The sequence below is a fragment of the Eupeodes corollae genome, chromosome 3, assembly GCF_945859685.1.
Source record: "Eupeodes corollae chromosome 3, idEupCoro1.1, whole genome shotgun sequence".
Taxonomy (NCBI): Eukaryota; Metazoa; Arthropoda; class Insecta; order Diptera; family Syrphidae; genus Eupeodes; species Eupeodes corollae.
This window is the reverse complement of record NC_079149.1, coordinates 49,330,963-49,357,810: the sequence shown is the minus strand read 5'-3', so window position 1 is coordinate 49,357,810 and position 26,848 is coordinate 49,330,963. Positions and strand designations below refer to the sequence as shown.

Genomic DNA, 26,848 nt, shown 5'->3' with positions numbered 1-26,848 from the left:
GTGATCTGGCCCGCCAATTAGAGAAAATATTGATTTCAAGTAGCTAAAAACCAACCACAGTTAACCTGGCAACGTGATTTGGAGCGTTATATCGTTTGTCAGTTTATGGTTGTAATAAATGCGAATGGGCAGGTTCAGGCGACATAAGGGACTTGAAAATAAGGCAAGTTTCTTGCATCGGATTGGCCAGCTGCCAAAAAATTGTCTTTTATTAAGGCAACTTTATTGGAAACTTGACTGGAAAGATAGCCAAGAAAAATCTCCATAACTGTCAAGGCAAATCAACTTATGTCAGAATGACAATCGATCATGTTTTTTTTAATTAACTGAAAGTTGAAAGTCAAGAAAAAACTCCCTAACTATTAAGTCAAGTCAATTTTTGTCAGAATGACAATCGATCGTGTTTATTTTAATTAACTGAAAGTTGAACTTATTTATTAATCTACGATTTATTTATTTTTCGTACAATTTCATTTAATATTATATGTAAAAGGGTTTCTCGGCAAATTGGAAAAGAAAGAAGTAACATTTCTTTAAAATACAAGTTTTGACAGTAATTTTGTTAGTAGTTTTTGCAGGCTTAACTGAAGGTAGAAGTAAGTAAAGTTCTGAGTTTGAAGTTTATGACACTTAAAAAATTAAATAATTGCTTTGTCAAAAATTGCGTTCAAAAAATACTTTTGACTTCTCATGTATGTAATCTAAACCCGTCCAATATCATCTTGTCACCTGCCAAATTGATGAATTTGGTTTATGATTTAATTATTGAATTTTAGTTGAATGTGACAGTTTTCTTTAAAATGTTAACATTAGGTCCGTTCGCATACCTTCCTAAAACAGCCTAATTTTACGAAAAATTACGAAATTTAACTAAATCCTGTTCGCGTACTCAAAAATGTCATAGTTTTTCATAAAAGAGAGCGCTCACGAGAGTAAATATTTCCCCAACCTACGAATTTTAGCCTAAGAAATTTCTTCGGGCTGATTTGTGAAAAGTGTAAATTTTGATAGAACTTCAAAGAAAATATAATAAATTGCTCGCTTTTGCTGTCACTAATAAAATTAAAAAATCTTTTCCCAAAGAACAGCACCAAGATTGCATCTAGTTTCAATTTAATCAAGTTTTTTTCATTAAAAAAAACAATGGGCCAGCATGATGTTGCTTGAAGTTCATGTTGTTTTAATTTATTTACAAAAAAATAAAAAAATTCTAAACACGAAATGAAACCATGATGTTTAAGAATTCATATTTTTGTTGACAGTAAAGTTGTGGGAAAAATGTGTTGTTTTCCCGTTAGCTTACTTTAGTTAGTAGTGTTGTCTTTTTGTGAGAGAATTGTATATCTTCTTTAAAATATCTCTTTTTACGAATTTGAGTGCAGAAAGTACGCGAACAGAGCTATTAATTCTCTCTTATTTAATTTGACAGGTACACCAACTTAATTAAAAAAAACATAAAGTGATTGGAATCAAAAACTAGGACGAAATGTAACGGAGCTTAATAGAACATTGCGTACTCGCTTTATGTTTCTAAATCTAAGGGCCTTTTTATTTAGGGGGGGGTTCACACCCTTAACATATAGACGTTCACTATGTTTTTCAATTAGCCATTAGTTTAAAAAAAGTGTCACTTATTCTGTTTTTGGGACATTTACATATATTATTGAAATTCGTGTTTAAATCTCAGTTCTAGAAGTATTTCAAAAAGTAATTTTTTTAATTTTTTAAGATCTTAAAAGTTTTTGTATTCAACAGAAAATTAATTTTGAAAAAAATATAATGCACGACTGGGTCGATAAAACTTGCTAATGTCTTTCAAAAAGTCTATTCAAAATATTTTTTACATTTTAATATTTAAAGATGAAGAATTTAGTAAAATGTATAACCTCCTTTGGCTTCAATAACATTTTCAAGTCGTCTCGGTACTGAATCCACTAAATTTTGAAGAATATCTGGAGATATCTCTTTCCAAAGGGAAATTACCTCAGCAATTGTCTCTTCTCGGGTTTATAGAAACTGTTCTTTTGCGTTTCAAAAGAGACCAGACGTTTTCTATAATATTTAAATCTGGACTTTGAGGTGGCCAGTCTAAAGTAGTAACACCAACATCCTTCAAAAAATTCATTACCAGCCGGGCTTTGTGGCATGGGGCTTTGTCCTGTTGGAGGAAGAATGATTCGCCAATAAGCATATCCCCGGATAGAAAGGCATTATCATTAAGGGTACTAACATATTGGCTTTTGTTCATAGAGCCGGTGATAGGAACCAAGTCAACTAGTCCATTTTAAGCAACTCGTCCCCAGAAAATGACAGAGCCTCCACCGTGGCTCACGTCCTTTTTTTGCACAACTACTTTTGGCAATCTTACAAAAAGTTTATTTTTTAATAAGTTATGCTCAAAGGAGCTTTCATCTGTCCATAGAACGCTTCTCCAGAACTCCTTTGGATTGGTTTTCACGTCAAAATATTTATGGCAACTACGTCGCAAGTAAAAATCACCTCAAATTTTACTATTTATATACGCTAAAAAATTTGACCTAATTGAAGGCGAGTTTCAGGAATTGCAAGGCAACTTAATATAAAATTGACGATCTTTTATTCAAGGTTTCTTTTTAAGAAACTGAATATTTGCTCTTTTTCTTAGAAACAAATTTTATGAAAATTATTTAAAGCATTACAAGAGTTTTTCCAAATTCCAAATTGTTTGAAACAAAAATGTTAATTGTTTTTGACAATAATCCACTTTTTGGTAAATGTCGTTAAATTACTAACAAATTTTTAGGTGAAATCTTTAATTATATTATGGATCGTCCATTTGTTAACGAATTTGTGCCGCCCAATTGAAAAAGGGGTGAATTTCCGATTCATATTATGAAATTCTCTTCAGTAGTTTTCAGGTAATTACACACAACATTAAATTCTATATAGTCAATAAAACAGCGGCTTTTATTTTTTTTTGAAACAGGACAATAACAAGATTCAATAATATCAAACCGAATAAAAATAAAATTCTTAAAGAAAATAAATAATATTTAATTGAACACAACGTGATACTTAGAAAAATTAAATAAAATAGTTAATTAAAAGAAATTATTATTATAGTAATATAGAGTCCAAAAAGAGTGTCAGAGTGAGTAGCCGTCAGAAGGTTATGCAGGTGTTCCAGCTGGATTTTAGATGAGTAATCCTGGTCTCTTGACCAATAGTGGAGAACGTCCAACTAAAACAGGACGAGACACCAAAACAGCTGGACGTCTAGATAAGATTCCAGCTGGTTCAGCAGTGGCAAAATTAATTGCACTGCACAACATCATTGCGAAAACAAAGAAAATTTTGACGAAGTTCATTTTGAAATGTTTAAGTAAAAGTATTCCTTTTTTTAAGTGTAGATAGGGTAGAAAGATGTTAGAGATGGTAATCCAAAGATAAGTTGCTGCTGCGATTGGATTGAAACCTGCTACTGAAGATTAAGAACTTGGGATAGCTGATTTTATAGTGATTTGCATGCATGATGAGTCCATCATTTCAACCATGAACCTAAAAGTTGTGGTTGTAAAAATACAGTAGTCAGAAATTATGTAGCGTAGGTAGTATCTTTGCGGATGAAATTTAATCCACTGGCCCTAGATCTATCAAGGCAAGAGCTAAGGCAAAGAAACATACTTGTGCTGCACATTATACGATGTGGCTATGGGCGGAAATTTGAGATAAAACTAGCGTAACTCAAGGTGGTCTATGAAATGTAAGATGTGTGCATTGCAAATTGCGCTCATTTAAAAATATATTATTTATATCAATGTTTTTTGTGGGTTGTGAGATAGTTAATTTCTTTTCTCTGAATTGATTAATTTTTTTCTTTTCAGACAGCCTTAAAATTCCTAAATTAATATTTCAAATTATCAATGACATGGCTGTATGAATTAGTACCTAATTAGTGAGCACTGAATTAAATTCCGATAATTTTTTAGGATTTCTTTTTTATTAGTGAACTTAAAAAGAGTCTAAAATTAGCTAAAACTGTGATAAACAAATTTATCAAAAAGCTCTAAAGTAAAATGTCTAAACAATTAATCTTAAACCTTATTGAAAAACATAAAAAAAGGTAAACAAAAAAAAAAGGATCCAAATACCTTTTCTGCCTGAGATTGAACGCTGCTATTGAAGTAAAATATACAAACCAACATTTTAATATGTTTAAGGCATTGCAAATTATCAATAAAGAGTTTGACGGCAGCAAATTGTAGTATAAAAAAGTGGCTCAAAACAATGGGCGATGCAAAAAGTATTTTAAATATAAGATCGTATTTACTTTGAACGAGCTTACAGAGAATACAAATTTCCCTTTCAATATTTTTCTTAGTAAAATCGGAACCTTAGGCAGAATCATTATGTTAAGCTGTCAAAATTGTCAGCTGCATTAATGTTTTTTTATTTTACATATTGAAGACTAGTGTTTAAATTTGTATGAGCCTTAGAAAAAGTTTATAAAAATCTATCCCAAAACCAAAACCCATTTGAATAAAATATTGTTTTTTAATTTCATTAACTTCTTCATTTATAGATCTGAACTCTTCCTAAAAAGTCCTCTCGCCTTGCATTGGAGCAACGAATTTTAGATAGTATAGAAAGCTGTATTGTGACACTTTTTTCGTACAGTAAATAGTTTTGGATAAAAATGTTGTAAAACATTACAGTGTATTGTATCTATCCAAAAAAAACTAAAAAAATATATCTTAATTGTATTCCCATAAGAAAACTTAACTTCCCATAGGAAGTTATTGTAATGGAACCGATTTGTCAAATTGAAAATTTTGACATTTCTCGACGTTTCAAGGTCCCTAGAGTCGAAATAAAAGATATTTAGAAAGATGTTTGTGTGTGCGTGTGTACGTACGTCCGTATGTCCGTTTGTCCGTATGTCCGTATGTCCGTACGTTCGCTACGCTTTTTTCGTTGTCCATAGCTCAAGAACTAGAAGAGATATCGACTTCAAATAAATTATGTTATACCGAAAATTACGTGGGCCGTTTTTTTACCATAGCAGTTTAAAAATAGGTGAACATTTTGGTTTACCCTAAATTTCTTACGAACCAAAAATGCTAATGACTTGAATTAAATTTTATAAAATATATTGTAACGTGATACCAAACAAGTATATGTTTTGAAAAAATTCAATTATCTGTTTTTTTTATAAATCAAAAAATCTTAAAAAAATATCACCTCAAAAATTTTACAAATACAAAATGATTTTATCTCCAAAACAATGTTGTGCAACGAAAAATCTAGTTTTTACCATCTAGTTAAATTTTAAGGAAAATCAAATTGACAGTTTTTTTTCAAAAAATAAAAACATAAAAGAAAATTTAACTAAAGTTGGTAAAAATTGATTTTCAACTCAAATATCTTTTCAAAACTTAAAGATTATGGCTTCCAATAAATTTTAGCTTATAAGAAATATTGTTTTTAACATTCGCAAACATTTTGAGAAAAATCGAATTGACAGGATTTTTACAAAAAATAAAAATGTAACAATAGAACAATATTAAAACTTGTTAAAAATTTACTTCCGACTCAAATAGCTTTTCAAAAATTAAAAATCTTGTCGTCAAACTATTTTTATTTCACAGAAAATAATGTTTTCGATATTCAGTAGATTTTTTATAAGTATCCTCCTTTTTTTCCTTAAAAATTAAATCTAAAAGAAATAGTACGCAAATTTGGTAAAAATTGATTTTCTGTTTTTGATATCTCTCAAATTAATTTCATTCATCCAATTTGTAAACATCTAAGAAATGCTACTAAAATTGGTAACACAATTTTTCGACTAAAAATCTATTTAACAAAACTACATTTTTAAACATTTAGTGATCAATAGCATTATGGAGTTTACCATGGGCAAAATAAATAAATTGAATACTTGATCTAGATCTGTCAAAACACAAATTTCTTCTCTTTTTGCATTGGGCAAAATAAATTGATTTATTTTTAATTTAATCTACAGATCTATATTTTTGGCAGATGTATCCCTCTGTGCACCAATACTTGTACAATTAAAAAAGTTAAGCTGAATTTGACAGTTCTATCGCACTCCATAGCACGTACATGAAGTTGTACAAATACAATGACAAACAATAAAACAGATCCAATTGTGTTCCATACGCCAAGAAAATAAATCGATTTTTAAAAAGGAAATCTGAATTTAATCATTTAAAACCATCAATATACGAAGTGCATTTAATATGGAAGAATACAAGATAAGATTTAAGTACAGCTTTTAAGTTTGGATTGAATATAAATTCCATTTATAAAGCTTATTTTATCAAATGCACAAACCAATTCGTTTTTATTACAATTTCCTTCGTTAAGTTAAACATTATTATTTTGAGTTTAAATTTAAATCATTTTTGCTAACATTAAGCAATTTTCTTGTGCTTTAAATGGTATTGCTGGCACATTTACTATCAAGCATTTTTAATTAAAAAAATATGTCTTAAAAGTAATATAAATCTTAATCTAATAACTTTTTATATAAACAAAATTGTATGCATTCAGCATTTTGTATTGTTTTATAGCAAAAGTACGAAATTGATTATTTGTAATCTTATGGTAAGACATGGTTGAAAGCGTTTAAGCACTTTAATAAAGAAAATATGATAAGAGAAAATTAACAATACAAAATAACCAACCCTTGAAAGAACATTAATATTCATATTCATTTTTTACAAACATAATACCTTATTAAACAAATTATACACTTTTCTATTTGCCCTTCGCCCCAAAGCACTTGTGAGTGGGAATTGCAATTGTGCTTTAGTCATTAAGAAAGTGTTAATAGTACCACGTAAAACTACACGCTCAACGCTCAAAGCCACATAAGTCTGCATAAGCTCTTTAAATTTTTGACAGAAGATGGAATGGAAAATGACGTGTGAATGTAAATGGAGCGCATGTCCTATAATATTTCTCCTCCTAAACGTCATAGATGACCGCGTGTTTCCAAAAGACGTGCCCCCAATTTGTATACACTAATACAATACAAAAATAAGAGCTTTTCATATGAACGCTGAACAGGTATTGAAAATGCCATTCTTAGGCTTTTTAAGGTATTTAAAATCAGCTGTGAAGCTATCTGTCATAAGGTACGTCATCTTTCTATGTGCTTTGTAACAGATATAAATACCTATATTCATGGTTTAAAATACAAATATTGCCAGACTCTTGATTTAAGAATATAAAAATGTAATTTCCGAGTTTTTTCTTCAACTATGCACAGCTTAAACTTCTTACCAAAAGGTACTCATAAATCGACCCTAGTCTAGGGACTATTAAAAAATCCTTATTAAAGATTGGATCTATATGTGGGATCTAATACTTGAGCTCCGGAGATTTACTTATTATGTTGATTACAAAATCATAGCTTAAAACATCGAACAAAATAAACTCCAAGAACAGTTAAGTTCTGTTCCTTTACTCTAAATCTCTATACCATTTGAACTGCTGTTCAGGAACTGCAAGGTTCTGTCAATTCGGATGCATAATATGGCCGAGGTATAATAAAGTTGACACCACTTTAATCTTAAACTCACACAAAACCAAAGAAATTTAGTGAAAAGGATTAGAACTTTTATTAAATTTGTATGTTTAAAGTCAGTCAAGAAGTTGAAAAAATTGCCTTTTAGCTTTTTTCTTTTTTCTTCTATCTGGCAATTATTACTACCTACATTCCCTTTTTTCGTCTTGTAAGCACATTCGTTAACCACCCCCAAAGGAGAATAAAAAAGCCCTTGCGGTATATGCGTGTGCGTGATGACCACGGAAATCCAAGGTTCTTAAACTCACTTCAGCATTTGAAATCATCAATTTGTAGTTAGGTACTGTCTGAAGTGACAGTCGGAAGGTGTTTGTTCAAAGTTTGAAGTAATATAATAAAATTTAATTGTACATACATCATAGATACATATTTCTAACTGTCCATTTTTGTCACAAAGCCACATAATAAATCAATCAATCAGTGAAAACTTTAAAAACATCTACTTTCCAGGAAGTTTAAAAGTTCTGTCAAATTCTCACCTACTTGTTAATTTAAGTTACATAATAAATTTTCCATAATATTGACGGAGATATTTATATTTTTCTTAAAAACTCTGTCAAACCTGTCGCAAATTAATTAAAAAGAAAATATCAAATAATATTCATAAATAAAATGAACAACAATTGTATTATGAGATTATTTTTGCTACGAAACACCTATCCCTGTTTAACTTTGTGCAATGGGTCGAAAACGAAGAATTCATTACGAATCTATGATAAGAAATGGATCAGCTCAAGTGCAACTTCATCCAAAGAAAAAGATATTATCCTGCATCGAAAGTTAGCAGAAAAATCACAATCAGCAACAGGAATTCAAGTTACGAGATTGTTCGGAGATACTTCAAAAAACAAGGTATGTAAGGCTGTACATAGTTATGAACGTCGAAAAGAAAAGGAGGTGGTAAAACCTAATACTTGTGGGTAGATGATTATATAGAGTTTTTGATTAGGCATTCTTTAAAAAAATGGTACATCTGAGGGACACAATATACAATGGGAAATTGTGAAGGGGTTTTGAATTATCGATTTCATTCAAAATAAACTGATTGCCAGTTCAGATTATATTCAATGTTTGCATTTTAAGCTGAAATCAGCGGTTTTGTTTGCGAAAGAATTAAAAGAAAGTCGTAATGTTAACATTTTTTTTAGGATTAGCCTTGGTTTTTCTAGATATTTGTTTAGGCTCATTTTACCAAAAATCCAAAAGTCAATAAAAATAGGGTTGGCTAAGCCACGTGTGTACCTAAACCGGCAGAAAAGCCGGTGCGACAATGGTGGCGGTGGTTGTTGGCGCCAACACGGCGACTATATTAGGTTACCATAGCAAACAAATTCACGTAATTTAGTAAATCACCCATCAGGTCACTTATAGTGAGGCACTCAATGAATTTGCGGTTAAGTTTTGAACCCATAGTATGACGTGTGACTATAGAATAAAAAAATATATAACCATATTACACTTTATTAGGAAAGTTTTTGCATACAAACCTGACGGATTGAGCAGTATTTTTTAAAAAGAAAAGGATCATCACTGTTTTCCGAAGAGATTTTAATGTTAGTTTTCTAAGAAAATGCTTCATGCAAGTCTCGTTTTTCAAAAACAAGTATTAAGTTTCCCATGAAAAATGTAAGGAATGTTCTTTTTTTGAGGAAAATTATTTAAATTAAGTCACTTTCTTTAAACAAAAATTTGTTTAACATAGCAACGAGCAAAGAAGTGAAAAACGTTAGGTTTTGAAACTAGCCTCTAATTACCTGTCTTTTCCTCCTTAAAATAACGCTCGCCAAAAAGAAAAAACAGGTTTAAGGTTTCTGATAGCTTAAGTGTGAATCCGAGTTCAATCCATATGAAGACGTGGTGATTTTTCAAATAAACTATCTTTTACTTAAACAAAAATTAATTTGGTGGCGCAATAGTCCGTTGAGAACTAGAGCCTAGTGACTTTCAAATCTCAACCATTCCTGTGTGTGCGTAATGTTCTCATGAATGGAGACGTACAATTTTTTAAGCCGAACCCGAACGCCTAATTTGTGAATGCACTGACATGAATTACTCTTGGCGGATTTTTCAATTCCTCGCAAGAGACAGTTTCCGTTCAAAAAAATGGCACAGAAAGGGATTAAACCCAAGACCTCTTACTCCCGTTTAAAATTTTTCAGTTGTAAGTCTTCAGCTGCCATAAATGAACATTAAGGTCTTCACATCAAGTTTTTGGTAATATGTATGTATATTAAAAAAAATATAAAAATAATGTTGAAAGCGGGTAATCCTAAGAATGATTACATTAGCCTAATTCGGATTTTGGATTCGGACTTAACACTAATAGTTAATTATAAAACTAATTATTAAAAACGTAAGGGAATTCAGAACATATCTACATCATTTGAAAAAGTTTTGTTTTGTTTGTGCAGCTGAAAAAAACTTAATTCTTTTTCACCAGTAGCCGTGTTTTTTTGGTGTAGTACAGTGAGATCCGCAGTAGTCCGGTTTTTATATTTGAAAGTTGATACAAATGAATATTTATCAAAAAATTCAAAAAATAAAATAAAAATCGAGTTGAAATGAGCTTAATTCGCCTCGATTCCGGTCGGGGATCGGAGTCGAGTCTAAATTTGGGACGAAAACCCTGTGTCTGTTTATTTGCATGTTTGTGTATAAATATTCTTATATGTTGTTGAAGTATTCAGTTCTTCATTGTTTAGCAGGAATCAAAATATCTCACTTGCACACTAGAAAGTGCTGCCAAACTTAATCAGTTTTAAATCTTTTTGTGCGGTGGAAGTACCAAAAATATTTATTTAATCTAAACTGAGATAAACCTTTGTTATTTTCATTAACAAAACTAAATAATATCAACAGTAACAGATTGATTTTTTCCCCAATGGAAAACACATGATCCCAAATGCACAACCACTCAATGAAAACAGCCATCGGTCGAGATACAAATGCAATATCAATCGTACCAACATTTGAGAACGAAATCACTTAAGATCCACTCGAGACTTACAAATGTCAAACACCCATCCGTAGCAAGATTCTACTTTAACTTTTATCGGTAGTATTCATACTGCGGTTATTGTTTTTGTTATTCGTTTAAGATCCTACTATACTATTGATAGATTTTACAACAAAACACGGCTAGTGTAATCTATGATTGTATTTCCATATTTCGGATGTAAGCATGATACTTATTTAAAATTTGCTAGTTTTCAACAAGTTTAGGAAATAACGTTTTAAAAAAGTAAAACAGTGGCTAAACGAGGAAGGGGGACTTTGCTAAAAGTGGTATTTTGGAATTGTCAATTTATGCGGTATCTCGACCATTATCATTTGTATATTGTTGGTTCTAAATGCTTTACACTCATGGTCTCCGAGCAGCCACATATAAAAATCAGTTAGTATGATCTTTTCATTAGAAAATAATAAAGCCATATTGGGCTTGCTGTCCCTTCTAGTTGAAACCAAATATCGTCTGAGTCATGATCGTTAATCTTCGGCAAAAAAAAGTGTACATCACTAGCACTACGATGATGACAGGTCATACGACATCATCCGCTCTTTCAAATTTCTGACAAACGAAGAACTAATACTATTTGAAATATGATTTTAAAGATCTTCTCTTTTATAAAAAAATGCCTTACTTAATGTCATCCTTCATAAATTGATCTTTCGCGGTAATGTAAATACATTAAAAAAGGGACCAAATAATAAAATACTTACTTCAAAATCATACAAATGTTTAAAAATCCAATGCTTATCATACAAAGCTTGTTGATGAAAAACAGTTTTGGTCAAGACTAAAAGGAGTCAATTGTGTACCTACTTACTATGTGGAAATCTTTAAAGCGGCTAGAGTTTATTCGGATCATGTACATAAGAACGCGTTATAAACGTATCCTCTGGTCTAAGATAAATTGAATCTTTTACTTATCAAAACTATTTTAGTTAAAATGGTCATAAAGTTAAAAAAAAACATTCAATGTGATTATGCTGTGGCAATTTTTTTTTTAAATCTGTGTAGAAAATCTAAGAAATTCTGTTGCAATTGATAATTCATAACATAATTAGTTATTTCAATTTTTATTATATCAATATCACAAAATTAAATATTATTTATATTTTTCAGGAAGATCAATCCAAGTCATCTGCTTATGTAAATAGAAACTATAAAAAGTTGTTTTTTTATGATACTCAAAATGCTTGTTTGGTTGGTAACAACATGGACACGACGTAAGTTATTTTTTTTTTTCAAATTTGTCCTTAACAGTTCCATAAAACGTTTCGCGAAACAAAATAAAGAATGAGTCTACCTTTGAAGTCCTTTAAAAGAATACAATCTTTTGTGAATGCAATCATTACAAATCATATTCAATAAATCTACCCTAATGATCGCATTCCCCAATCATTTGTTTGCCAATCAATTCAGCCAGAGAAAATATTCATTACCTTGCAACAAATGGAAATAAATATATCATCTTAGGACAAAAGACCTTAGATATATTTACACCAGGAAACTGGTGTAAATTTAAAATTTACATTTTTAAAGAATTTGATAAAATTAACAAAATAATAGTTTTCTCAAAACTCAAACTAAACATGAACGCGGTAAACCTATGTACCAAGTACTTATTATTTGCAAAGTGTACGAGAATATGTTCATAAATCATTAGCCAATGTCAGCTTTGGGAAAATGTAAATATGTTAAGATCACAATAAACAAATAGATATAATCTATTTTAAGAATATTCTAAAATAGATCATTTAGTAGTAATTAATTTTGAATTCATAAGTAATTTATTAGTAAATATAACAAGAGAAGTGAGGTACTTTTAATGTCTTTTATTACAAAGTCTTTACTAAATTACTTAATATAGGTCGAAGCAAGAACTTGATTAAAATCTTGAAAAAATAAATTTTGGAGAAAGAACTTGATTAAAATCTTCAAAAAATCAATTTTGAAAAGTCATAAACGGTCGTGTATGATGATTTGAATATAGGATACATTTATATTTAATTTACAAAAATCGTCTGAAATTTCTTAATTGTCAACAAGAGTCTTAATATTTGTTTGTTTTTCTACGCCATTTATTTATTTCATTGATAAATAAAAACACATCAATTAACACGTGAATTTGTTTATCATTGCATTTTCGGTGTTAACATTTTGTTTTTGTCTTTAGTATTGAACAAAAATATTGTTAAATTATTTATATTTTTGTAAAGGTCTTTTGTCATGCAAAAATATAGCCACATGTTTGTACAAATAAACACTTACAATTAGTGTAAGTCTTAGAAATTACCACAAATAAAGAAAAATTATTTATTTTTGAAAAATATCGAAATAGTATTGTCCATCATTTTGTTATTACAATAATAACACAGGGAAATGTTGCGTAGAATATTTTAGCAATTGCCAATTTTTTTTTTCGAAAACATATTTCTATATGTACGACGTGTTTTTCAATGTAACGTTTTCTATATTTTTATATTATTTATAATAATACTCGTAAATATTTAACCAAAAATATTATGAATACCATTCGCGTGTGAATATTCAAATTTAATAGTTCAGACATTTTGTATAAATTTATTTTGTTTGTAAATTAAAATGAGTGATATTGTTAAAGAGGAAAGTTCAATATCTTTAATAAATTTTAACAACAATAAAAGTAGTAAGAATTTAGAAAAACAAAATGTTGAAGAAGATCAATATGATATTTGTTTAAATGAAATTCTTCAAGGAATTTCAATAAAACGTCGAGATAAATTCGTGAAAATCATAACAAATTTTATTAGGTACAACAAAGGACTATTATATTGTTACTTTTTTAATTTTGTAATTTAAGTGAAAATATTGTTTTTATATTGATATTTAAAGCAAACAATTTCCAAGTAACCGACTCTAAAAATATAAAATCCACACCTCTTAACAGTGCATGACAAGAAAATTAACACGTTTTTAAGTTATTATTTTTTAAGTAAATACTATAGTGCAGGTGCATAGTATTAATTTGTTTTTAAATTTTGAATTATTTACTAATATTACAAATATTAGCTAATAATATTACATTTTTAGCTAAGATTAATCTTTTATAAGAACTGATGTTAGAATTTGGAGTGTTTCATTTAGTAAACGACTTAAGTTGTGTTAGCATTCAAAGTTTGTCTTACATCTGGTAAAATAAAGGAGGAACATATTACATATACGCCATGGGTGCCGACGAAGGAAGAAATAAATCTGATTCGATTTCTTTTGAGGGTAGTGATGCAGCCTTGATAATTGAACAACTTCTACAAGGATTAACATTAAAGAGAAGAGGAACTATTGTTAGAACAATTTCAACTATTATAAAGTAATTTTTTATAAAAACATAATTTGAATTATGTACTTACTTTTTGGCTCGATTTTTTCAAAGTGTTTAATCGTTTAAAGTCTTTTAATTAATTTTTCATAGAGTGTTGTTTAGTTCTGTTCTGAGTTTTGGTCAGTCTTTATTTTGAAGGTAAATTTGTGAGGAAGCAAAACTTCGGGCAACAATATTTGCAACTAAGGCCAAAAAATACTTATCAAAACGAATTGTGAAGTGATTTGTTGTAAGGCTATATGAAACCTAGTTTTTAGTTTGTCTGGTAACACTATAAAAAACTGATTGCTCTTGAATTCAAGAGAAACATTAACAAGTTTAATTTTATATTTGCATCTTGATTTTTAAAGATAAAATGCACCTCGCGTAAAATAAATCAAAACAAGTCATGATAACAAAATTAACATCTAACACTGTGTTGTTTAGGTTTATAAGTAAAGTGATAAACTTAAAAGAAAAAAAAACTACAAACTATGCGAATATCTTTAAGATAATGTAGTTCTTATTCTATTTGTTCGCTCGATGACCAAAATCGCTCTGGTATTCGTATTATTCTTGAGTGTTTCATAATATAAATATTTAATTTCTTGAATGATTTCAATCTCGATAACAATTCACCGTGATTTTGTGTTCCAAAAGGAAAAAATATAATTCGTAATGGATACCGAATCGTCAAAAAATATTAAAAAATCAAATTCATTTGAGGGTAGTGATGCTGCTTTGATCATTGAACAACTTTTACAAGGACTTCCTTTGAAAAGAAGAGGAACTATTGTTAATACGATTACATCAATAATAACGTAATGTTTTTTTTTCTCATAATAAATTTATTTTTGATTGATTTTCATAGTAAAAATAATATCAGTTGAAATTAGTTCTGTGATGAATTGATGAGGTTATTGTTTAATGTGTATTCAAAATAAAATGAACATCTCTTCGCACAAACTTGCTTATATATCCAAAGATTCTGTTTAAAAATATTTCTTATATTTTAAGATTTTAAAATGTACCTGCAATTTTATTAAACAAAAAAACATATTTAATCATTTTTTTTCGAAAATCGTACCAGCTTTTTTGTATATATACATTATACATACAAATAAAATTTTTAAATTTTATATTAGTACATTCGTGCAAAATTTCGAACTCAAGATTTTAATCAAATATGATATTACGATGCTAGAGAAGTCGAAAAAAGTGGGTCCCGCGTTTCCGTCCGATCTATTTTGTCTGTCTGTCCACAAGTTCAAACTTGGAAGTTATGGTTTTGAGCAGATTCGGTTTGCGCGTTTTTTTTTTCATTTTTTCATTTTGAATCTTAAAATATTTATTTTTTAAATTATTTAAATTATATTAAATGTAAATTATTTTGACCAAATTTTAATTACATTCCTGTCTTTTATCCAAATTAATGCATTTGGTACATATTTATGTATTTTCATAACTATAACTATTGTAAATACCAACGATGGCCGTGTAGCGCCACTGCATCGGATTTACGAATACGATATGTTTAATCAACAATCTCTTTCAAAGTATCTATGAAGAATTAATATCTTGGTACGTAACTCCATGTTTGCAATGAAAACTTGTAGGAAAGAAGGATTGGATTGTTGTAGGTACCTTCTACCACAGATGCTTCTACCTACCAAAAACATTCCTTCACTATCATCATAAACATGTCTTTATCTACCTTTCTGCATAAAGCTATCTAAAGGAAAAAGCTTTGAACGAAATAGTTGAATACACAAAGAATTGTTTTCGTTAAATATGCTTACAAGTATTTGTCATTTCCGGGATGAGTTGTACCTTGGGATGAATCGCGCGGTTTTTTTTTTTTTACAAATCAAATATCATTTATATCTTTGAAGACAAACTTATTTTATTATTTTACAGGTATATATTTTAAAATCTTATATAGGTACTTTTTTAAACAGACAGGAGCACGTTCGTGCGACCCAGTCGTGCATTTTATTTTTTTTGTTGAAAGAAGCAAAGTCAAGCAAAAGAAAAATAGATCAAATTTAATAAAAATCTATTAGTTCGTTTTTAAGGGAATTCGAATTTTCGGTTTTTACCCAAACAAATTATACAGGGAATACTATTATTTTTCGTCTTAAAAAATAAGAGAAAACTCCGAACGTGAATCGGCTTAAAACCTTAATTCCCGTGTTTGAATTCGATGTATCCAATTGTTTGAGCTGTATTATTCAAATATTAAAAAGAGAATGATACACGCTTAAACAACACATTGCATTTGTTAACATTTACTACAAAAATGGTAAAAAAGCTTGCTCAAGAATAATTGTGGGAAATTCAGGTTTATCGATTCCTTGTCAATCTTTGAAATCAGACATTTCACAATCGTCAGGTACTCTAAATACATACAGATAATACAGGCTTGGAAACGGCTAAGGTGATTTGTTATAGAAGACAGTCCCAAAAAACAAATTCGGCCTGCGTAAAGTAATTGTGACAAGTGACAATATCATTGTTATGTTCTGATATCTATTTTTTTTATCATATTTACCTAAAATTACCTTGTTTTTAATTCAGTAAGTGAATTTATTTTATATTTTCATACAAAATAAACGTTTTCATTTACTAAGTCTGAATCTCCGAATCAAATATAATGCCAGTTTGCAAAGTAAGCTTACTTTTTTTTTAAATGTCTTAATGAGTGTTCTTTAATTTAATAGATTTCTAAAAAAAATTTCGAGAGACAAAAGAGATATTTTCATAAATCATTCGGCTTTTGAATTTGCCCACTGGAGTACGATTCACCCATATTCCACCAACCTTCCATTTATGTGTGACGTTAAACTTTCTTGGAAGGGCAGTCATTTGCGTTCGCATTAAGTTTTACTGTTGGTTTTTCCCACAGAACTTGAATTCATGGAGTTGCTTCCTTTTCCGGAAAATGACTCGGCCAGCCCTGATGAGTTTTTATGTAATTTATCAGAAAATCTATGTGATTTGTTAGCTTGAGATTGATTGCAAATAAGGAAATTTCATTCTTTAACAATCTAAAAATAGAATTACAGCATTTACTTACATTTTAAACTTTTTATATTCAAGAAGAGGGCATGGGGCAGGGGATGAATTTAGCGTGAAAAGATTCTTGCAATCTCTCAAAAAAATCAAAACAACTTAAAAATTAAATTATTTTACTAATTACTAAGAGGGTCGCCATATAAATGCATGGACTTTAAAATAATTTGCATTTAATTTGTAAAAGTTTATGATATAATTTCAAATGAAAAAAAAAGTTAGAATGCGACCCATGCTAATAAATTCCCACTCGTTCCCGTCTGTAGGTTTTCCGAAAAGTTTATAACAAAATTATGTAAAAGATAAGAAGATTTGAAGTCAATATCTTTCTTTGTTCTTTTAAAACATGAGTCGAAACCATGTTTTATCAATTATTTATTATTTTTGTAGGTTTTCGTCCTTTGTAAAAAAAAGTTGTTACTTGAATTTTTCTAATTAAAACTAATTAATAGTTAGTAACAATATTTTGCATATGATGAAATTAATTTAATTTTTAGTTCCCGAAATTTTTAGTCGAAAACCATTTTTTATTAAGTTTAGCAGCATTCTTTGAAAGTTTTTTCTTTATAAAAAAAAATTTACTTTTCTAAGAACATTATCTTACGTTAACAACAAAAATTTTCATAATGCCCAATACAATTATTTTTTAAGTCAATACCTTTATTTAGTCTCGAGATATTCGAATCGAACATCAGTTTTAACCAATTTTATGTAATATTTTTTGAGGATTCTTAATTTGTATACCTACACAAAACTGAGATCTTTCTAAAAATATGTATAAATCTAAATGTTAAAAGACCTTATCTTAATTGTTTCGAGTTGAAAATCAATTTTCACTAATTTTTAGTAGTTTTGTTTAGGTTTTTCCTTTTTGTTAAAAAAAAATTAACTCGATTTTTTCAAAAATTCTTAATTGATTTTTGTTAGAATGTATACAAATTTTTTATCCCGTTTTAATGGACTGGCAACGCTAGTGTTAAAGTTGAACTAAGATATCGCTCTTGAGAACTATTTAAAAATAAAGCCTAATATACATTTTTTTAAATTTAAAAAGTGCCTTAAGTGATTTAAAAAGAAAGTATATTACCAAAATCGGCCAACAAAAAATAAATTAGGAGACACAACTAGGTCTAGTGACTAACAACTCTCAACCATTCCTATGTGCGAGTAATTGCAGGGATGGAGGGTACCAACAGTTTATATGCCGAATCCGAACGGCTAATTTGAGAAAGCACTTTTACATGACAAGAATTACTCTTGGAGAATTTGTCAATTCCTCGCAAGAGGCAGTTTCCGTGAATAAAACCTTAGGTGTCACAGGCAGGGATCGAACCCAAGACCTCTTGCATGACAGTCCAACGCACTAACCATCATGCTAGGGGTACTACATCGGGCACTATTAAGGTAAAATAAGCATATTTCTGCATAAAATAAATAGAACTCTTAAAATCTAAGGTCACATGTCTGATAAACGAAAAATCGTCGAAACCTCACCTGGACAAAATTGCTATCAAGAAAATCCACCAAATTGCTATAAAATCTTAAAACGCACCACCACCAACACGTTCTTCAAAGAGCCAAGGACGGAAAAGCCCGAGGTGAAGATGGGATACCCTACGAATATTTTACACTTTTTAATAAGATTTTTGGTAATGCTGATATGCCGTCCTCTTTTAAAAAATCGATAATTTTTCTGATTCATAAGAAGGTTGATCTTAATGCAGTTGAAAAGTACCGAGGCATATCCTTCATGAATGTCATTGCGAAGATATTTTGTGTTGTCCTCATAAAGAGGCTTGAAAATTGGCTGGATGTAAACAACATTCTTAAAGAAGTTCAAGCCGGCTTTAGAAAGAAATATTTTTAGTATAGTATAGTTTCAGTCAGGGATCGCAAAACATATTCAAAACCATTCAAATAACTTACTGAAGTAAAGGAGCGATGTCTACTCAGTGCTCTTTTATTTGCTCTTTTTATCAATGATATAGCTTCGCACATTCCAGCAGAAACCCTGCAATTGATGGTAAATCGTCTTACGGACGATTGTGTCAAGTAGGGTCTAGTCATCAACACAGACATAACGAAAGTAATGGTCTTTTCGCGTTCCACTCGGAGTAAAGTTAGGAACACCGGGATACTTAATGGGAGTCGTTTAGAAGTATCGAAGAAATACAATTATTTTGGAGTTTTACTAAATCCAACCCTGTATTCTAGCAAGCACCTTGTAGAAAAAGCAAAAACTACACAAAGCCTAAATAATGTTACTTGGAAGAAGATTTTCTCTAACGATCACAAAACACCTTTTAACAAAATATAATACTTTCAATGCAGTCGTGAAAAAATATGGGGTGTGCAAGAATACGAGGATATTGAAAAGTTTCAAAGAAATGTCTTAAAGAAAATAGACATAAATATATAAATTTAAGTCTAAAGTTACAGGTTGATTATTTAATTAAAGTGTTTGGTCTACGGAAAACTCGGTTATGTAAAATAATGATGCTCTACGAAATTCGGAATAAAGACTGGTGGATAAGGACATGAGAAAATATTACTGCTTCCTGTGGAGACGTTGTACAGATCAATCTCAACAGTATTGTTCAGATGAAAACGAAGTTCTACGAAATCAATCAAAAAATTTAAAGAATCTAACCGAAATCAGATGATTGAAAATGCCCGTCAATCGGAGAACAGATTACTCTATAGACAGCTAAATTATAACTTGTGTTGTGTGACAAGAATTACTTCCAAAATTCTCTCTCCTATAAAGATATTTACCTAATTTTTAAATCAAGACGCGAACTTTTTCACTTAATTGGAAACCCACAAAACGGAAGCTTTGACCAATTTTGCAATTTATGTAACTTGGGAGCTAAGAAAGATTGCTTTTATTTCATCAGTGTGTGTCCAATTTTTAACCAAAGTAGAGAGTATGCTTTTGTAAACCATCACTGTCAGTAAAGAAAACGATTGAAATTTTAAATAGATCAGATTGGACGAACCTTGTCAAATTTGTCAGAGCTAGCTACCACTACAGAATGCTTATAGTAACGGAATATACATAAATCATATAATTCAAATATTTATACAATCAAATCATATGTACCTTTTTTCCTTTTTTTTAATTTTATACCATTATACATATGTATTCGTTCAATTGTATACTTAAATATTTTAAAGTTACCAGTCGAGCAGGCAGCTAACCCACTGCTTAAAAATTCATAAAATCTTTTGTAAATTTATAATGATTGCTTTTATTACAATAAAAGAATATTTGAATTGAATTAAATTGAATTACAATTTAGTTGAAGTCGATAGAGTTATTGGTTCGGGAGATATTTGGGGTCAACCAAATTGTTCACTTTTTTGAAATAACTATGTATATAAAAAAACGCGAACTCAATTTTATTAAAATTCCTTTCGGCATCTTTGTTGTTCTTAACTGTATAATAAAATGTATTTTAAGTCGATATATCTGATGGTTTATAATATACGGAAATCTATGTAAGAACTTTTGTATTTAGGTTCTATAGACCTTGAAACGTTGAGAAATGAAAACATTTTCAATTCGACAAATCGAACCGGTTACAATCCCATGTAATGTATGTACTTCGACCAACATAAACCTAAATGAACCGACCAACGCAACCCTAATTATTTGACAGTCAAAGCTTACCAATTTTATCTCTGTATAATGATAGTCACATGACGTAGTTAAAAAGCCATCGCAAGTTTAATAGGCATTATCCATAAGTAATATGATGTTTCTGTCGCAATATGAAAAGTGTTACAAGAACATATCTGGTTATCTTCTTTCCTTCCAGAGAATAATATTATTTTGGTTGAAAAAGATTGCGACTTTACCACGAGGCAACCATGTTTTGTATAATGAGTGCCGAAATTTTTTCAATTTTCTTTACCAAGTAAAAATATGATGTAGTGTAGGCCTTTAATTCAAAAATAGTAAATATAGTAACAATTTATTTTCCTAATGAAGGTATGAAAAAAAGTTCAAAATATTTGCTTCATTTTCTCTCCAAGCCCACAGAAGAGATTTATGTCAATGTTACCGTGAGTAAAAATTTCAATCAAATAGTTTTCAGTGTAGACACTATACCATTTTAATAAATGATGTTTTCATTAAATAGAGAATGTTTTTTCCACTGTTAGTGTTCCTACCCCATAAATTGTTTTTGAAATATTTTGTTTTTATTAGTAATCATTAAATGTAAATATTTTTTTTTGTTCTTACTAAACCAACAATCCAGTAATTTTTTCTATTTTAATATTATTTAATATTTTTTAATGTTTAGAATGTAAAATAAGTTGATTTGAAAACAAATATTTTGTAACACAATATAGTTATTATTTATAACAATTGACAAATATTTTGAGCACGTTTCTCATCTTTCTACCTAGAATATTTTATTGAATGATTTTTCATGTATGCAATTGTTTTAGTTATTTGTAATGAAAATATCTAATGCCAACATTTTTAATGTTCAATTTATTAAATTAAATATTATTTTGATTATTGTTAGCCAACGAGAGCAACAGCAAAAAAATGCCGAAGATGTGCTTTTTGATATGTTCTATAATGAAGAAACCGACTTATTATCAATGGGCAAATTTTTGGCGGTAAGTCAATTAATATTTCCTTAAGATTATATACAACTCTTTGATTTAATTGAACATCTCAGGCCCTTAAAACAACTGGTATTAGAAAGACAGATCCCCGAATCAAAGAACTCATGGAGAATTTAAAAAAAGTACATAAACTCTCCAATTATGAGTCTGGTTCATCAGCCGAAACACAGAATCTTAATCGAGAAACTTTTAAAGGGTAAATAGTTCTAATTAGTATATTTTTTTTTAAATAAAATTAGTTTTTATAATGTTTTTATTTTTGTGGCGTGTTTCCAGTGTCATCGCACAAAACATTGTCCTAATTGCAAAAGCATTTCGTCAACAATTTATCATACCAGATTTTACCGGATTTGTTAAGGATATCGAGGAGATTTATTTTAAGTGCAAAACTAATACCAATGGCAAAGTAGCAAATTATATTCCTCAATTGGCACATTACAGTGCTGAATCTTGGGGTGTTAGTATTTGCACAATTGACGGACAACGATATTCAATTGGTGATGTTGATGATCCATTTACACTTCAAAGTTGCAGGTAGATAATTATATTTAAGAAAAACAGAACAAACTCAAAATTAATTTTTTTGATTAATGGTCTTCTTTTTCTTTAAATTTAGTAAACCGCTTACATATGCTATTGCTTTGGAAAAGCTGGGTCCAAAAATTGTGCATGATTATGTTGGACAGGAACCAAGTGGAAGAAATTTCAATGAAATTATTTTGGATCAAAAAAGTAAGATCAGAACACATTATTTTTTATTCTGAAATGTTGTTTTTACCGAAAAGTTCTCACCTCAATGTTATAGTTATGCTATTTTCTTAAAACTTTCCAATTTTTGGGAACTAAGAGAACAAAATTATCAATTGGTTTTGACAGCTGCCAATTTTAATGTTTGTTTTTGTATAACTGTCATTTTTTTGTATTCTTGAATTTAAAACAGATAAACCACACAATCCTATGATAAATGCCGGGGCTATCATTACATGTTCATTGATGCAAACCCTTGTAAAACCAGAGATGACTATGGCTGAGAAATTCGACTACACCTTGCAATGGTTCAAGGTAAATAATTTTCTTTTGTCAATACTTTTATGTTGATTCTAGCGTTTAGTCTAAGTTAGATACTTTGACATTTATCAATCGAAAGAGTCAAATGCATTCTTTAGAAACATAATAAGACCAAGGCAGAAAATTAATATCTTCGATGCCATTAATTTAATTTCAAAGGAAAGTGCCAAAAACATATTATTATCCATCATAAGTTGTGTATTGTATTGCAAACCAAAATGTATTAATTATTTCTTTTACCACACAACTTCAAATAAAATTTGGCAAAAAACAAATGGATAACACAGTTATGAAATTCAGTTGGATGGAAAAAAACTGATCAGCTGACATTTTGAAAAAAGTAGACATTTTGCTTGACTAACTTTCCAGTCAAATTTCCAATAAAGTTGCTTTAATTGGAAGGCAATTCTTTTGGCATCTGGCCAGTTTGTTACTTAAGTAGTATGGGCGCGACAAACGAACGAACGACGAATGAATTACAAAATGTGAGTTTATTTACGTTTGAAGACATATTTCCACACAAATTCTTAACAAAACGATAGCAATATAGTTTCTATTTGATTTATGATACATACTTTTACTTTTCTATAGCATATATTAATAAATTTAAGAAAACAAATTTATTCGTAGCAAACAAAATTGTAGTTGATACGAACTGTCAAACTTTATTCGCGTTCCACATTATCCACACTAGCAACGAATAAAATAATCGAGCGTACTTAACCTAAAAAAATCATTCTCGTTTTGGTTTCGGTGTTGAATGGTGTTTGGCTGTGGCTCCTTGTCAAACTTCATTTGCGACGAATTAAAAATTCTTATGTGAAAGAAATGTCAACATCGACGAATATTCGTTCATTCGTTGGTCGTGTGTCGTGCTCATGTGAATAGTGCCTTAGCATCTTGCAAATAAGCTACGAACTACGAATTGCGAACAGTGGATGTTAGCATATTTTGACTTTTCATTCACATGACCTTTGTTTCTATTCGCAGACAGCGACGAATTGAATTACCCTTTTCTCAATATTTTTCTCAACCATGATCTTTTATACTTTTGTGTTGAGGTTATGTTGTGCGCTAGCAATTTATTCGTTGCAGTGTGGAAAGTATGTGGAACGCGAATAGATTTTCACAGTTCGTAGCAAACACACTGCAATTCGTTACTATCAAACTGTTTTTACAAAATTTTCCTGTTTTAAAGAACAAAATGCAAATTGTATTATCCTTAAAATAGTGTCTATTGGTTTCTTATAATTTAAATGGTTTTTTTTTTTATGAAATTGACTTTTTGAAATGTGTAAAATCACGTTTGTTCGTCCATTCATTCATTCGTTGTTCGCTCTCATGTGCAAGGCCCTTTAGTTAGAAAATTGTCTTATATTTAAATTCTTTATGCCGTCTGACCCTGTCCAATATTTTTAAAATAAACAATATTCAAATTTTAATATCGAAGGTGTGTTTGCAAGAGTCCTGTGTAACATTAAAATTTAACTTACTTCAAAGTGTCAGCTGTCAATTTTTTTTTAAGATGGCAACTGTTGCATGTTTTTACATCATATGTCAACACTCCCTAGAAAATATTAATTTTGTATGCGCCCAAATTGACTTGAACTGACTTAGGCTGTAAAGTCAACTTAAATCTTCTTTGGGGGCAATTTTTAATTTTTTGAAATTCCCTCAAATACGTAATAAATAAATTTGCATTTATCACACACTATGCTACTATGCAGCTCTAACATAAAATTTCCTAAAATTAAAACTATCATTATTTTTTTTACAGAAAATGGCGGGTGATGAAAATATCACATTCAATAATGCCGTATTTCTGTCTGAACGAGAAGCTGCTGATAGAAACTATGCACTTGGATTTTATATGCGTGAAAATAATTGTTTTCCAGCTAAATCAAACTTAAAAGAAGTTATGGATTACTACTTTCAGGTATGTACATTGTACATATGTACAAAACGTGACTTGCAGCTCTTGAAAATCGTTAAGCGCCTGTTACATAAGACACTTATTGTAAATTAAAAATGGTCATACATTTTGATATATCAATTACATGAGTAGATCAATCTAAGAACTATGAGACTTTTCTCAAATAGATTGGCAAAGCAGGAGATTGAAATAGAAACACAATTCACTTTTCATTCTAACCTATTTATTATTAAAAAAATTCGACACTTGTCTGCTGTCAAACAGTAAAACAGCGTTGCCAAATTCAAAAACATTCTCTCTGTCATTATGATTTAATTTTTTTGCTTTAAAGTGCTGTTCCATGGAGGCAACTTGCGAAGTAATGTCCGTTATCGCAGCTACCCTTGCAAATGGTGGAATCTGCCCTACGACCGAAGAGAAAATTCTCCAGCCCGAAGTTGTTCGTGATGTCTTGTCAATTATGCACTCATGTGGTACCTATGATTATTCTGGTCAATTTGCCTTCAAAGTTGGTCTGCCAGCTAAATCCGGTGTGTGCGGTGGTATGATGCTAGTTATTCCGAATGTTATGGGTATATTCACATGGTCCCCACCATTGGATGCGCTAGGTAATAGTTGCCGAAGTGTGCAATTTTGTGAGGTAAGTTCAAATTTCGAAATTTAAATACTACACATTTTATCACAACTCAACTTTTTGTCTTCTGTCAGGAATTGGTAAACACTTTTAATTTCCATCGCTACGACAACCTTAAGCATGCTTCCAATAAAAAAGATCCACGTAAGCATCGTTACGAAACCAAAGGTCTCTCGATTGTGAATCTTCTCTTTTCGGCGGCAAGTGGGGATGTGACTGCTTTGCGCCGACATCGTCTATCCGGCATGGATATAACTCTGGCTGATTACGATGGACGAACAGCTTTGCATTTAGCCGCATCGGAGGGACACTTGGACTGTGTTAAATTCCTGCTCGAGCATTGCCATGTACCTCATAATCCAAAAGATCGATGGGGTAACTATCCCATAGATGAGGCTGAATGTTTTGGACATCAAGAAATTGTTGACTTTTTGAAGGAATATGCTGAAAAAGTTGGTTGCGAAGAGGTTCCATCTACAATTTGCAAAAACAATACTGACGCAGATCAGGTTTTTATAAAAAAAACTTTTGTTACAAGTTTTTCCTAAAAAACTGCATATGCTTTTGACTTTCAGGAAATTGAGCAACCTGATAAATATGATCGAAGTTCAACAGCAAGTCCAGTTCCAACTAACGGAAGTGACAACACTAAACCTGGTCTCTAAGAAGATACCTCCCTTATATAACTCCACCAAACTGTACAGTGTACACACTCCCAAATACACCACCTCTGTAAATTACAAATTACAAAAGTATTTATTGCTTACAACAAAAAATATAAGAAAATTGTGCTGTGTTCTTTGACGAAGGTTTGTGTCTTAGAAGATTTGAAAATTTTATCTGAATTATTGAATGTAAAGGTCCTTGCATACTTACAAAAATCAGCCTACCTTAAATAAATATGACAATAATAACTATATGTACTCGTATGTAGGAGGCAATCAGTCAATTTTACAAAACTTATTTAGGTATTTTTTAGGCATTACTCAAGATGCTCATAATAATCAAACAATTGAATTAAATGTATAAATATTTTGGTAGGCATTTAAACTCATAGTAAAAACAAAACTACGTTTTAATTCTGTGATTTTCTTTTTCTAAGTTAAACATTTAAGATTTTTTAAAAACTACTTCGTACTGGTATGTTTTTTAATTTTTTTGCGAGAGTTCAAAAGCGAATGAAAAAAGAGCAACTTTTTTATAGCTTAATTATTATTCTTTTTAAATACAAATTACGTCATGTATTTTAAATTATAACAAGAATATAATGGGGACATTTTTTTTTTGTTTTTAAATGCCGAATAAAACTAAATGATTATTTAAAAAAAAATAAGTTTTTTAAATTTAAAGGAAAAAGAGTTAGATTGAATGTGAGTATTATTAAAAAAATTAGTAGGGTTCAAGAATGATGGACTCGTCAAAAGATTGCAATTCAAAAGTGACATCTACTGAAACACCTTAATCTGTTCAAAATTAATCTCATTATCGAAAGACCCTTTTTAAATGTGATTTTCTCGGAAACTAACTTACACGTTTTAAATAAGGATAACTTTCGAACTAGG

At 30.0% G+C, this 26,848-nt stretch overlaps 1 protein-coding gene across 5 annotated transcripts; it reads left to right on the top strand.

Moving 5' to 3' along the window:
• The first annotated feature begins 7,966 nt into the window (after positions 1–7,966).
• On the top strand, positions 7,967–26,565 carry LOC129949327 (glutaminase kidney isoform, mitochondrial). 5 transcript variants are annotated; one of them, XM_056060718.1, is made up of 12 exons: positions 7,967–8,443; positions 11,718–11,821; positions 21,046–21,075; positions 21,546–21,642; positions 21,705–21,847; positions 21,928–22,185; positions 22,268–22,383; positions 22,592–22,713; positions 24,497–24,655; positions 24,984–25,292; positions 25,361–25,795; positions 25,862–26,565. In XM_056060718.1, exons 1-12 carry the CDS (start codon positions 8,204–8,206, stop codon positions 25,949–25,951), a joined length of 2,103 nt encoding a protein of 700 aa, XP_055916693.1. In that variant the 5' UTR covers positions 7,967–8,203; the 3' UTR covers positions 25,952–26,565. The 5 variants fall into 5 exon arrangements, with proteins under 5 accessions (XP_055916693.1, XP_055916694.1, XP_055916695.1 ...); XM_056060719.1 differs by lacking the exon at positions 21,046–21,075 and having other exon boundaries at positions 7,968–8,443; XM_056060720.1 differs by lacking the exons at positions 7,967–8,443; positions 11,718–11,821; positions 21,046–21,075 and adding an exon at positions 13,145–13,387.
• Positions 26,566–26,848: the final 283 nt, after the last annotated feature.